This window comes from Lampris incognitus, chromosome 3, assembly GCF_029633865.1.
Source record: "Lampris incognitus isolate fLamInc1 chromosome 3, fLamInc1.hap2, whole genome shotgun sequence".
NCBI classification, from domain to species: Eukaryota; Metazoa; Chordata; class Actinopteri; order Lampriformes; family Lampridae; genus Lampris; species Lampris incognitus.
In genome coordinates, this window is record NC_079213.1 from 1894527 (window position 1) to 1909875 (window position 15349).

Below are 15349 nucleotides of genomic sequence, written 5' to 3' on the forward strand. Positions count from 1 at the left end.
TTTATACTCAGTGTGTATTTATACACACTGTGTATTTTATACTCAGTGTGTATTTATATACACTCAGTGTGTATTTTATACTCAGTGTGTATTTTATACACTCCGTGTGTATTTTATACTCAGTGTGTATTTATACACACTGTGTATTTTATACTCAGTGTGTATTTATATACACTCAGTGTGTATTTTATACTCAGTGTGTATTTTATACACTCCGTGTGTATTTTATACTCAGTGTGTATTTATATACACTGTGTATTTTATACTCAGTTTGTATTTTATACACTCAGTGTGTATTCTATACTCAGTGTGTATTTATATACACTGTGTATTTTATACGCAGTGTGTATTTTATACACTCGGTGTGTATTTTATATGCTCAGTGTGTATTTCATACGGTCAGTATGTATTTATATACGGTCAGTGTGTATTTATATACGGTCAGTGTGTATTTTATATGGTCAGTGTGTATTTATAGATGGTCAGTGTGTATTTATAGATGGTCAGTGTGTATTTATATACGGTCAGTATGTATTTATATACGGTCAGTGTGTATTTATGTACGGTCAGTGTGCATTTATATAAGGCCGGGGGGTATTTATATACGGCCGGGGGGTATTTGTGTACGGCCGGGGGGTATTTGTGTGTGGCCGGGGGGTATTTGTGTACGGCCGGGGGGGGTATTTGTGTACGGCCGGGGGGGGGGGTATGTGAGACGTTGCTGCTCTATGAGTGAGGGGGGGAGGGAGTGAGGGGGGAGGGGGGGCTGGGGGGGCTGGGGGGGTATTTGTGTACGGCCGGGGGGGGTATTTGTGTACGGCCGGGGGGGGGGTATGTGAGACGTTGCTGCTCTATGAGTGAGGGGGGGAGGGAGTGAGGGGGGAGGGGGGGCTGGGGGGGCTGGGTAGCCTACAAAGAGCTGATCCCCTAGCGAGACTCCTACAGGGTGCAGCAGCGCCGCCCCCCTGACAGCAGGATGTAGATGAGCGCTGTGGGTGATGCTGGACGGATGCTAATGAGCGTGTCCAACTAACGCAGCATGTTGTGTGTGTTTGTGCGCAGGTCTACACTGGGCTATGGATGTGTGTGAGGAGGGAGAGGGGGGAGAGGGGGGAGAGGGGGGAGAGGGGGGAGGGCCTACCTCTACGAGCGCTCTGTCTGGAGAACGTGACAGCCAGCCCAAAGCCAAGAGGTAAGCTGAGGATCTCTAACTGACCGTGACTGGTCTCCATCTCAGAGCTCAGCAGCGGCGTCATCGTGACGTCATCAGCCACCGTCAAAGGTCTGTTTGTGTTGTGTTTAAGCCCAGTCCGTCCGGAGAGACCAGCCTCCCCTGCCCCCAGCTGTGGGTCCATGGCGAGTGAGCAGTCTATGGAACCACCTATTTATGTCCAAGATGGAGTCCGCGGTGCTGAGCAGAGGTGAGGTTTGGGTCACATCTCCACCGGCCACCAGGTAAAACCGAAGTTCTCCCGACTCGCTTGCGTTGAGCGGATAGTACCGTTGTTCTCACGTGTCCGGTAACGGTGTCCAGCTCAGATGTTCTCTTCGGGTGTGTGTTCCCACTTATCACAGCATGCTGGTTATTGATTATCTTTATTGATCTGCTTTGGGGGGTTGGTGAAGGCCAGGTGATCCACAATGTTTCAAAATGACTTTAGTCTTTGTTCCAACACCATACTGCCTCGTGCTGCCGCGATACCCATGAGCATTTACAATTCTTCCTTACAGTACACTCCCTTGAAGCTGTGACCTTAAAACATCTGCTATCGCCTGAACCATCACGCTGTGAACACTGCCGCCATCTAGTGGTCAACTTGTGACAGTGTAACAAAATAAGCCTTCTGCCATTACATCCTTATATGTACACGTTATAATAATAATTAAAGCCGCAGGCGGCGTTGGGAGGGGTCCAAGCATTGGCACTGTTGCGCCCCCTATGGAGCAATTTGAATGGTTTTGTCCTCATGATCATATACCTTCAGCCAACGTAAATAATTACCGCTATGATACGTAGGGGCCTTTTCTACACCTGGCCTGTGATAGACTTCCGTTTCCACATGACCCCAACCCGCTGTTGGTAATGTCATGAAGACTGAAGAATCCTGCTTCAGAAACAGCAGCCTGCCCGAGTTTCCAACTAGACACGACAATGTCGGATTACTGGGGTCGCCTGTGTCCTAGACGATTACCGTAATTTGTTAAAACGTCGTAACACTTCCATTGCTTCAGAAACATGTGCCAGAGTTTCCAAAACTGGACCAGACGGTGTGTGATTTCTTGCGTCCTAGCCGACTGCCGTAAAAAGAGAAAGTATGTCGTTAAACCCAGGTGGTGTCCTGGCGTGTGGTATGTAGAGCTGCAGCGCTTCCACACCAAATACGTCCAAATAGCGGGCAAACTATATGACTGACATAGGTGGTCCCAATAGTAAAGTTGTATTATTATTATTATAACAATAATAATAATAATCATTACGTTTATATAGCGCTTTGCTGGGCACCCAAAGCGCTTCAGGTTATGTGAAGGGCTCCTATAACAGGCACAAAATATAAAGATGGTAAATTCAGTTTTTCCGAGTCGACTAGTCGAGAGGTCGTCTAAGTGAATAGTCGACTAGTTGGTCTTCAGGAAGCCCTGTTAACCAGGCTGTACTTGCTTCAGTGAGGACGTAGGGTTGTTATTTAGGGATTAAGAAAAACTAGCGGGATCCGCCGGTAATACTATATGACTATAGAACAATCTCAAACCTCACATCTAAAGATAGAAGAGTGGACACGGTGGTCAGCTAGCCAATACATCTTCAAAACAAGACTTATGGAATAGTCTTCCTCTGCTTGTAGCAGGATCCAGCGGAAGAGACCAGCCTCCCCTGCACCCCACTGTTTGTCCATCAAGAGTAACCTGTCTATGGGTCCACCTATTCATTTCAAAGATGGACACTACTCCGCTGAACAGAGGTCAGAACCAAACAGATGCTATCAACAGATGTTTGCTTGTTATCAGACTCTACTGAACAGACGGGCAAGTCAGGAGACCAGGAACTGCTCTGACCCTTCAGACTCTGTTGATCTGGTTTCTTCTCTCAAAACATCCCATGTAATAACCCGATCAGTATTTACAGTGGTGTTCGCCTTGTGTTTCTACCTGGATCCATCAGGACACAACACCTTTAACCTCTGGTGTGTGTGTGTGTGTGTGTGTTGATATCTCGAGACCTAACATGTCATGTGTCTGTGAATGTTCTCATTCATCCAGGTCGTCATGGTTCTCCAAAGGAGTTGAATCAACTGCAACTGGACTTGGTATATATCCGTGAAGACGTTTCGCCTCTCATCCAAGAGGAAGCCATCTATGAGAAACTGGGAAAACCCTCCCTCAACAGAGGAGGAGGTCTGCCACACCACCTATCTCCCACTTACAATGCCGTCCTTTCACCTCTACCCAGGAGACTCAAGAAGCCTAGCCTCCAAGAACAACAGTCGGTCACTAACGGCTCCACCCACTCTCATGACCACTGAACAATGAAGCCGAGACTAACACCCCCAACCACCGTCGCTGCTAAACAAATGCAAATCAACAGCTCCGATGGCGACGGGCCCGGCCAAACATCAGAGCACAAAAGAGCCACTCATATCTATGGCTCTGTTAGCGACGGGCGTTGGTAAACATCAGGACACAAAGAGCCATGGACATCTATAGCTCTGACAGCGACACCTAGAGTATAAATTCTGGGTCTCATCAGCAGCCAGTCAGACTAGCTTGGTCTAGTCAGACTAGCTTGGTCTAGTCAGAAAGGCAGAACTGAGGAAGCCTCTTGGATGAGAGGCCAGACGTCTTCACGGATACATACCAAGTCCAGCTGCACTTGATTCACCTCCTTTGTCTAACATGTCATTTGTTCTCCACAGAGACCACGAGGAGAGGTTAGAGGTTCTCAGTGGTCAGTCTGCCCAGCAGCATCAAACAGACCTGGACTCCATATTTATGGTGTGTAAATGTAAAACAACACCGTTTACTTCATGTACAAATGAAATGAAAACAGCCATTCTGCTCATAATGGCCTCCATGCGCCCCTCTTTACACCAGTGGCTTTGCAGCAGTGACAGATGGGTTTTAACATGAAAGTTCAGTTCATGTATTGGTCATTTCCAGATGCTTGAAGAGAATGTCATCACTTTTGTGAAGAAAGAGCTGAAGAGCTTCCAAAAGGTTCTGAGTCCAGATTACCCAGAGTACTTAGAGAGACAGAGGGAGGAGGAGGACGAGCAGAGGAAGAGCGCCAGAGAGGCCCTTCTGAAGATCACACTGCACTGCCTGAGGAGTATGAAGCAGGAGGAGCTGGCCGACTCTCTGGAGAGCAGTAAGAGGCTCTTTATTCAAAAGCCTCAACACCATGTAAAGGCTCAATGGAGGCAAAATGGGAGGTGGAATTATTTCCAAACCCTGCGGAAAATGTAGATTTGTCCAGTGAGCTTCAGACAGTTTCCATTTGGATGGTGTAAAATGCTGATGACAGTGGTTCACATCAGAACTATGATACCAGAGAGAACCTCTTTAAGACCTCACCACTGTCCACATAATCCCAGTAAAGAGCTCCGGACTGACTACATGGTTAATACAAGTGGGACAGTAACCATCAAAATATTATTATAGTAGAAATGAATTATTATGAATTAACATGTTGTTTGTGTGGCCCTGTGATGGCCTGGTGGTCCTGTCCAGGGTGTCTCCCCGCCTGCCGCCCAATGGCTGCTGAAATAGGCGTCAGCATGCCCACAACCCTGAGAACAGGATAAGCGGTTAAGATAATGGATGGATGTTTGTGGAGATGTACTTGGATAAATCTAGCCTTTATATAAATTAAATACATGTCTTTATTGTTTGACTTAAATCAGACGTGCTTGTCCATCCACCAGTGATGATCTGAACTGGAATGGTGTTTGGTAAGGTTTCTGCTTCTCACATTTGCAGTATCATCCACTCATTGGTTTCCTCGTTCATTTGTTTATTCAGAAACTCGTGCTCCTGTGTGCCCCCGGATTAAACTCAAAGCAGCTCTGAAGAAGAAGTTTCAGCATTTCTTTGAGGGCGTCGCTAAACCAGGACAGTCAACACCTCTGAATCAGATCTACACAGAGCTCTACATCACAGAGGGAGGCAGTGCAGAGGTCAATAATGAACATGAGGTCCGACAGATTGAAACAGCATCCAGGAAACCAGCGAGACCAGAAACACCAATCAAATGTGAAGACATCTTTAAACCCTTACCTGGACAAGATAAACCAATCAGAACATTGATGACAAAGGGAGTGGCTGGCATCGGGAAAACAGTCTTAACACAGAAGTTCACTCTGGACTGGGCTGAAGACAAAACCAACCACAATATACACTTCACGTTTCCATTCACGTTCAGAGAGCTGAATGTGCTGAAAGATAAAGAGTTCAGCTTGGTGGGACTTCTTCATCACTTCTTTATTGAAACCAAAGAAGCAGGAATCTGCAGCCGTGACAACGTCCAAGTTGTGTTCATCTTTGACGGTCTGGATGAGTGTCGACTTCCTCTGGACTTCCGGAACAATGAGATCTGGACTGATGTCACAAAGTCCACCTCAGTGGACGTGCTGCTGACAAACCTCATCAAGGGGAATATGCTTCCATCTGCTCACCTCTGGATAACCACACGGCCTGCAGCAGCCAATCAGATCCCTCCTGAGTGGGTTGACATGGTGACGGAGGTGAGAGGGTTCACTGATCCACAGAAGGAGGAGTACTTCAAGAAACGATTCAGAGATGAGGAGCAGGCCAGAAGAATCATCTCACACATCAAGACATCACGAAGCCTCCACATCATGTGTCACATCCCAGTCTTCTGTTGGATCACTGCTACAGTTCTGGATCACGTGTTGGGAACAGATGAGAGAGGAGAGATGCCCAAGACCCTGACTGAGATGTACATCCACTTCCTGGTGGTTCAGTCCATCCAGACGAATGTGAAGTATCATGGGAGAACCGAGACAGGGCCAGAGTGGACTGACGAGAACAGGGAGATGATTGAGTCTCTGGGAAAACTGGCCTTTGAGCAGCTGGAGAAAGGCAACCTGATCTTCTATGAAACAGACCTGACAGAGTGTGGCATTGATATCAGAGCAGCCTCAGTATACTCAGGAGTGTTCACACAGATCTTTAAAGAGGAGCGTGGGCTCTACCAGGAAAAGGTCTTCTGCTTTGTCCATCTGAGCATTCAGGAGTTTCTGGCTGCTCTTTATGTCTTTCTCTCATTCATCAACACTGGAGTCAATCTGCTGTCAGAAACATCCTCGATCCCCAGGCAGTCTTCAGAACCAGACCTCTACCAGAGAGCTGTGGACAAGGCCTTACAGAGTCAAAATGGACACCTGGACTTGTTCCTGCGCTTCCTTCTTGGCCTGTTACTGGAGACCAATCAGGAGCTCCTAAGAGGCTTGTTGAAAAATACAGGAAGTACATCACAGATCAGCCAGAAAACAGCCCTGTACATCCAGAAGAAGATTAGGGATGACCTCACTCCAGAGAGAAGCATCAATCTGTTCCATTGTCTGAATGAACTGAATGACGATTCTCTTGTGAAGGAGATCCAACAGTACCTGACATCAGGAGGTCTCCCCACAGACCGACTCTCTCCTGCTCAGTGGTCAGCCCTGGTCTTCATCTTACTGTCTTCAGAAAAGGAGCTGGACGTGTTTGACCTGAAGAAATACTCTGCTTCAGAGGAGGGTCTTCTGAGGCTGCTGCCAGTGGTCAAAGCCTGCAATAAAGCTCTGTAAGTGTACGGATTATGCCCTGTAAAGGATTAAATCTATCTATCTATCTATCTATCTATCTATCTATCTATCTATCTATCTATCTATCTATCTATCTATCTATCTATCTGTTTTTTTTTCAATTGGTGAGAAAATATATTTCATTACATTGTTTATTCAAAATGCTATTATGATGAAAATATAGCAAGAGTAGGGTGCAGGTGGAGGAGAGCCTGGAGAGGTGGAGGTATGCACTGGAGAGAAGAGGAATGAAAGTCAGTAGGAGCAAGACGGAATACCTATGCGTGAATAAGAGGGAGGACAGTGGAATGGTGAGGATGCAAGGAGTGGAGGTGATGAAGACGTATGGGTTAAATACTTGGGGTCAACTGTCCACAGTAACGGGAAGTGCAGGAGAGAGGTGGAGAAGAGAGTGCAGGCAGGGTGGAGTGGGTGGAGAAGAGTGTCAGGAGTGATGTGTGACAGAAGGGTACCAGCAAGAGTTAAAGGGAAGGTTTACAAGATGGTAGTGAGACCAGCTATGTTGTATGGTCTGGAGACAGTGGCACTGATGAAAAGACAGGAGGAGGAGCTGGAGGTGGCAGAGATGAAGATGATAAGATTTTCACTGGGAGTGATGAAGAAGGACAGGATTAGGAAGGAGTATATTAGAGGGACAGCTCAGGTTGGATGGTTTGGAGACAAAGCAAGAGAGACAAGATGGAGATGGTGTGGACATGTGTGGAGGAGAGATGCTGAGTATACTGGGAGAAGGATGCTGAATATGGAGCTGCCAGGGAAGAGGAGAAGAGGAAGGCCAAAGAGGAGGTTTATGGATGTGGTGAGGGAGGACATGCAGGTGGCTGGTGTGACAGAGGACGATGCAGAGGACAGGAAGAGATGGAAACGGATGATCCGCTGTGGCGCCCCCTAACGGGAGCAGCCGAAAGTAGTAGTAGCAGTAGTAGTAGATTATGATGAAAACAGGTTGTGACTTCAAAAGTATTAAGGCCATTAAAATATGATAGAATAATACATTTGTGTGTGTGTGTGTGTGTGTGTGTGTGTCCGTGTCTCCATTCAGCTTGAGTTCCTGTAATCTGTCAGAGAGAAGCTGTGAAGTTGTGTCCTCAGTTCTCAGCTCCTCCTCCTCTAGTGTGAGAGAGGTGGACCTGAGTAACAATGATCTGCAGGATTCAGGAGTGAAGCTGCTGTGTGCTGGACTGGGGAGTCCACAATGCAGACTGGAAACTCTCAGGTCAGTATTCCTAAACCTCTACAACACAGGACCACTTCAATCCTCATTTACAGCCACGTGATTTCCACTTTATTTTTATATCACTTTATTATAAATATTTACTTATATTTTCCATTTCCGCTCCCGGTGTGGGAAGATGGCGGTGCAAATTCATGTTTGCAGCAGCCTCACCGAGTACCGTCCATGCAGTGTCTTTGTCCACGTCTGCATCTAAGTTTGTCTTTGTTTGATGGCTGGGAGAGCTGGCTCTAGATCAGCTGGGAGAGCTTGGTCTGCTGCATCCTGTGGGCCCAGGGACCACGGCCCTGCCTGGAGCTGTGCCTTAAGAGGTGACACCGAGGCCGGTCTGACAAGACGCGGAAGTGGGGCAGGCTAAGCTAACTGCTAGCCCATGCAGACCGGCAGTCCGACAGTCATTTTGGCTGGCGTTCGTTCTCCTGGACTGATTTTTTTTTTTAGTTTAGATATGTGTTAGTTTGGATATGTGTGTTCTTGTAGTTTTTGGATATGTTTTTGTCTTTGTGTTGCACTGCTGTGGGCTGGGGAAACGATTTCTCGTTTCATTTCATGTGCGCAAGTGCATGAAATGAAATGACAAGTGTTTCTGTTTCTGGTTCTGATCCGGATTTAATGGCAGTCAGTACATCCTAACCTGAGTAGCATTTTCTCTGCTTGGAGGAATTACAGACCAGTTGTAGATGTTCAAATAGTTGTTGAAGTTCTATCATAAGTACAAAAAGTAAGACCAATTTCTTTTTAGATTTGTGGAAATATTAACAGTAGTAGCAGCAGTCTTTGTAGTTGTTACTGCAGTAGCAGCGGAAATAATAGTAGTAGCCAGTAGGGGGCAGCCTGTCCACTGGAGCTGGCAGTAACAATGCTCCTATGTCGTGAGAATGGACACTGTGCAGTTCCAGGTGACTCTTCAGATGAGCTCCTGACTCACTGTGTTGGTAACAGCAGTCGTAGTAGTAGTAGTTGTAGTATTGTTAGCAGTATTAGTACAAAGTAATGGGAGTCTTTTTGAAAAGCCCTCAATATTAATGTTAACTAAATGACCTGAGAGGGACGTTTAGTAGGGACAGAAAGTTTCGTAGGACACGCTCACTACTTATATATGGCCACACGGAGGCGCCATGGGTCTGGACGGTTTCATGCTCGTTTAAATTAAAAATTCAGAAGTAGGCAATGAATTCAGGATTTTTACAAACATGCATTCAATCAGGTCCTTCCAAACTTTTGACTGGTACTGTATATGAAGTGACTGAGTGGATTCGTGGCCAACTATAGCAGATGTTTGAGGGTTTGACTCCCTCTGAAAAAGACCTGGGTTTGTGTCTCAGAGGTAGCAGGATCAAAGACCCAGATGAGAGAGATATCTACCTACTGAGAATATCTGCATGGCTCCAAATGTTTTCCTACACAAAGAAAAGAACTGGGCGTACAAAAACAGAAGCAGGGATCAGTACAGAGCAGCCAAGTATACGTTGCATGCTGCAATAAGAGAAGCTAAGTCAAAGCTACGCAACAAAATTGGAACAATTCTCTTCCAGTAACTCAAGAGCAATATAGAAAAATCTTAAGGAAAGACAGATTACAAAAAACACCCCTGCTCCCCTCCAGATAATGACCATAACCTCCCAGATAAATTAAATAAGTTTTGTGCAAGGTTTGATAAACCTATTCCACCAGCCATCCCCCTGCTCCCACTCCAATGCCACCCTTCTGCATCCAGGAGGATGAGGTGAGAGCTACATTCAAGAAGCTGAACACTAGGAAAGCAGCAGGGCCAGACGGCATCAGACCTACTTTATTGAGCCACTGTGCAGCACAACTGGCCCCAATATTTTCCACCACATTTAACATCTCTCTAAGCCAATGTACTGCCCCACAGTGCTCCCAACTCTCTACCATCATTCCTGTGCCAAAGTCCTCAAAGATCACCTGCCTCAATGACTTCAGACCAGATGCCCCAACATCTGTGGCCATGATGAGGGTATCATTCTGTCATACTTGGAATCTTGCACCTCCCCAATGATGGACCCTATCAAGCCAACTGGTCTGTTCAGCATGCAGTTAGCATAGCCCTCCACCATGCCAAAACACCCATACAAATGAATGGAGACCCCATCACCACCACCGACTCTTTTAAATTCCTTGGAACATACATCAGCACCAACCTGAAAGGGAAAATTAACACTGAACACATCATTGCAAAAGCTCAACAACCACTTGACTTTCTTAGGCAACTTAAAGGATACTGGATCAAACATCAACTGCTCGGTTCTTTTTTGCTCAGCCATTATCGAGTCTGTCATAACATGTTCTATTACAGTATTACACTATTATAATATTACAGTATTATTAAAGTATTATATAGTGTTACAGTATTATAGCAGCACAGTATTATAGTATTACAGTATGACAGTCAAACACGGAAAAAACTGCAGCGGATTGTCAACAAGGAATCCAAAATCATGAGCAACCCACTCCCCTCAGTTGAATCTCTACATACTAACTGGACTGTAAAGCGAGCAAAGAAGATCACCTCCGACCCCTCACATCCTGCTCATCACCTCTTCCAGCGTCTTCCCTCAGGGAGGCGCTACAGGTCACTGTCCACTAAGACTAAACGCTTCACAAACCGTTTTTTCCCCCCTAGCCATCAGGACTCTGAATTCCTCCCTATAGTCCCTCCTCACACACCACTGACATAAACACCACCATTCACCTGACTGTTGTGTGTAATATGTTTGTTTCTGCTGTTGTGTGACTGTATTGATCATGATAATATGTGGAGTGTCTGCTGTTGTCCATGGATGTATTGTGCTGCAGAGTTTAACATGCTGTACCGAAAACAAATTCTACCGGCCTTGGTTATGTGGCTAATAAACCATCTATCTATCTGTCTGTCTGTCTGTCTGTCTGTCTGTCTGTCTGTCTATCTATCTGTCTATCTATCGATAGTCGAGGATGAGGTTTTGGATCTTGTTTGGGACGTGGTTTCTGATCAGGGACAATTCTACCAGCTTTTGTGGGATCGATTCATAGGCATTAGCAAGTTCTACATTGCCAGGTCTCCCCCACTTTCTCACGCCTCTCTGATCACTTGGATTGCCACGCCTGTGTGCTCTATGCACCCTGGAACACCAGAGACTCCTCCCTTCTGCACTGAGATGTCTATGTCGGAGTTCTTCAGGAAAAATCCCATGAGGTGATTGGCAGCAGTCTTGAGGAAGATCTTACATTCCACACTGAGGAGCGAGATCGTCCTAAATTGCTCGACGTTGCTTGCGTTCTCCTCTATAGGGATCCACATGCCTTCTGCATATCTCCACTGCTTTTCCACTGCACATTTCCCCTCCTCCAGATCACCCTGTAGAGCGTCCAAAGGCATTCCAGAAGCCTGGGGCACCCTTTGAAGACCTTAAATGGCCCTCCACTTGGGCCTGGGGCTGGAGATGTTCTGGCTGACTTGATGGCCTCCTCGATACCTTTCAGTGTGGGTTTGTTGATGTTGAACAGAATGCTGGGTTTGAGTGGGGATACAAGGCCAAGGTCTTGCTCCCTCATGCTGTCACTGCAGGTGTTGCTAAAGTGGCAGTTGATTTCTCCTCAGAGCATGACAGGTGACGACTACGTTTCTGCCCCAGCAGCTTCTTCGAAAATCCAAATGGATTTGCAATAAAGGCAAGAAAAGAAAACAGTTGCATAGTAATAATCTATACTCATCAGCAGAACAGTGGTTGGTAAATTCACTGAGACAGAAACCGACCCGCCATGCAGTACAGGTTGTGAAGCACTCAACTTAAAGGCAACTAATTGTCGGTTAAGGCAAAAAGATGAGTTTTAAGTTTGGATTTAAAGACTCAACAGACTCTGATGGTCTGATGGCAGCAGCCAGGTTATTCCACAGGAGCGGAGCCCGGTAGGAAAAGGCCCTGCTGCCACCAGCTGACTTCTTTTTAACTTGGGGTACACACAGGAGCCCTGTATTTTGAGAACGAAGTGCTCGAGATGGCATGTAAGGTTTAAGGAGATCAGACAGGTAGGATGGAGCAAGCCCATTTAGGATTTTATAAGTCAGCAGAAGCACCTTGTATTCTGATCTAACATGGATAGGAAGCCAATGAAGGGAGGCAAGAATTGGTGTAATATGGTCAAATGTCCTAGATTTAGTTAGGATTCTAGCAGCAGCATTCTGAACCATCTGAAGACCTTTAGTACAAGAATGTGGCAGACCTGAGAACAGAACATTACAGTAATCAAGTCTGGATGAAACAAATGCATGTATTAGAGTCTCTGCGTCAGCCATGGACAGAAAAGCCCGAATTTTAGCTTTGTTACGTAAGTGAAAACAGGCAGCCTTGGTGCTTATCAAAGGAAAGGCTGGGATCAAACATAACACCGAGATTTTTGGCTGCCACGTCATGTGCAAGCACACGGGGATTAATCATAGTCTGACCGTTTACCTGATCTGACGGAGAAAGCTGTTGACCACCCACCATCATGATACCAGTTAACTGAGATCTGGTAGGTTTGGTTTAGGGAAGCTGAAACCTATTCAGGAACCCTGATGATGGTGAACATGTTTCATGAGACGGGGCTCAGGACTCTCTTTTTATACACTCATGTAGATATCAGCAGCTATGAAAACTCATTTCTGGTGTGTGTGTGTGTGTGTGTGTGTGTGTGTGTGTGTGTGTGTGTGTGTGTGTCAGGTTGTCAGGCTGTCTGCTCACAGAGGAAGGTGTTTCTTCTCTGCTCTCAGTTCTGAGCTCTAACCCGTCCCATCTGAGAGAGCTGGACCTGAGCTACAACCAGCCAGGAGACTCAGGAGGGAAGCTGCTCTCTGCTGGACTGGCAGATCCACACTGGAGACTGGACTCTCTCAGGTATGGACAGGCTGGCTGACACTCCATCATCATGATTTCTTCAAGGACTTTCTCCCTCTCCTACTCTAATGCTGGATCAGACTGGTTCTTCTGTAACAGCGGACAAAACTGATACCGGATGGAGGTTTATTAAATGGAGGAGGTGCTGGTGTGACTGTGTTTCTCCTCCACCCCCAGGCTGGACCATGCTGGAGTGCGCTGGCTGAAACCAGGTCTGATGAAATGTAAGTGTGTGGTTAGTTTATTCATGAAAACAAAGCAGATCACATTCAACTGTTTAGATGGAAAGTGCGTCCACACAGCAGTGTGCGACATCCATCCATTCACATCCTACTGGGGATGAAGATGATGGCTGACATGATGTGTCGTCATCAAAGTGGTGTGGAATTAACAGTTAATGGGTCTCATTTATCAAGAAACTTCAAAACTGATATTTGTGTGATTCCTTCATGCTGACATGTACACATACCTGGCAAATCTCTCAGAGAGTGTGTGTGTGTGGGGGGGGGGGGTCAGTTGTTGTGATGATGGCTAAGGTGACCTGTTCAATGTGTGAATTAACCTGTGTCAGTTAGCTAACTTGACATTGTCACATTGCATTGTACAATTTTGTTTGTTCTGGTCACCTCACGTAGCAATACCACCAGTAACCACTAGAGAGCAACATAACACAAGCATTCTTCCTACGGCTACATACTATACTTTTTTTGGGGGGGGTTCCCCCTTTTTCTCCCCAATTGTCAATTGTCCAATTACCCCACTCTTCCGAGCTGCCCTGGTCGCTGCTCCACCTCCTCTGCTGATCCAGGGAGGGCTGCAGACTATCACATGCCTCCTCCCATACATGTGGAGTCACCAGCCGCTTCTTTTCACCTGACAGTGGGGAGTTTCACCAGGGGGATGTAGAGTGTGAGAGGATCACGTTATTCCCCCCAGTCCCCCCCCCCCTCCGAACAGGCGCCCTGACTGACCAGAGGAGGCGCTAGTGCAGCGACCAGGATATATGCCCACCGCTGGCTTCCCACCCGCAGACACGGCCAACTGTGTCTGTAGGGACGCCCGACCAAGCCGGAGGTAACATGGGGATTCGAAGTGGCGATCCCTGTGTTGGTAGGCAACGGAACAGACCATCAAAATATGCTTGAGTTCAATGAAAACTTCCCACCTCCAAACATTTGATAAATCCAGCAGCAGTATAATTCATAAAGTTATACAAGGGAACACTGATAAATGAGGTCCAATCTCTGAATAAATCAGCAGAAACTAAACAGAAGATAAACATTACATCAACAACCGCTGCTGTATTGTGTCTTGTTGTCTCCATCAGATGTCTGTGAACTCACGCTGGACCCAAACACAGCACACAGAAACCTCCTTCTGTCTAGGGTCAACAGAAGGGTGACGAGGATGAGAGAGGAGCAGTCGTACCCTGATCACCCAGACAGATTTGACATCCGGAGACAGGTTCTATGTAGAGAGAGTCTGACTGAGCGCTGTTACATGGAGGTACAGTGGAAAGGAGCAGTTCATATAGGAGTGACCTACACAGGAATCGGAAGGAGAGGAGGAGGTGATGACTGTGTTCTTGGATATAATGAAAAGTCCTGGAGTCTGTTCTGTTATAGTGAGGGATACACTGTCTGTCATAATAATAGACGAACAGAGATACGGATCTCCCCCTCCTCCTCTGACAGAGTAGGAGTGTATCTGGACTGGTCTGCTGGAACTCTGTCCTTCTACAAACTCTCCTATGACACACAGACCCACCTCCACACCTTCACCTCCACATTCACTGAACCTCTCTATATTGGGTTTAGGATTAGGTCAGATGACTCCTCAGTGTGTCTGTCTTAGATAGAGGAGGTAGAGACACGTCCTGTGTCCTAGAAGAACACTCACACTCCTGCCCAAAGACAACTGCTGACATGATAGATCACTCTGTACAGGATCACACACACACACACACACACACACACACACACACACACACACACACACACACACACACACACACACACACACACACACACACACACACACACTCATCATCATCGGCGGCCACTCAAGATTGAGTATGACTGTCCTCCTTCGGGTATTTAGGGGTCTTCAGGTGGGTGTAGAGGCCGATCCTGGAGCCACATATTTTGGGACAATGTGGGCAAGGGTGTGAAGAAGTGGTTGAGGATGTGGTTTGAGCCTTTCTGGTAACTCGCTCCTTTCTGAGTCTGCACTTGTTTTTAGCACCACAGTCATGGTTATAGCGCGCAGCAGCCTCACCAATACCCAGTCTCCAGACCTCCCTGTTTTTTGCTGCTTGTTCCCAGGTGTTAAGGTCGATACATAAGCTTTTGACGTGGGCCTTGATGTTATCTTTATATCGCTTCTTTTGTCCTGCTGGGGCATGGCATCCTGTT

The 15349-nt window shown here is 46.6% G+C and overlaps 1 protein-coding gene across 1 annotated transcript; it reads left to right on the top strand.

The window, feature by feature from the left end:
- Positions 1–1334: 1334 nt before the first annotated feature.
- Positions 1335–14789, top strand: LOC130110163 (NLR family CARD domain-containing protein 3-like). Its single transcript, XM_056277166.1, has 9 exons — positions 1335–1455; positions 2844–2960; positions 3912–3990; positions 4156–4363; positions 5017–6802; positions 7867–8040; positions 12762–12935; positions 13113–13159; positions 14263–14789. Exons 1-9 carry the CDS (start codon positions 1388–1390, stop codon positions 14787–14789), a joined length of 3180 nt encoding a protein of 1059 aa, XP_056133141.1. The 5' UTR covers positions 1335–1387.
- The last annotated feature ends 560 nt before the right edge of the window (positions 14790–15349 follow it).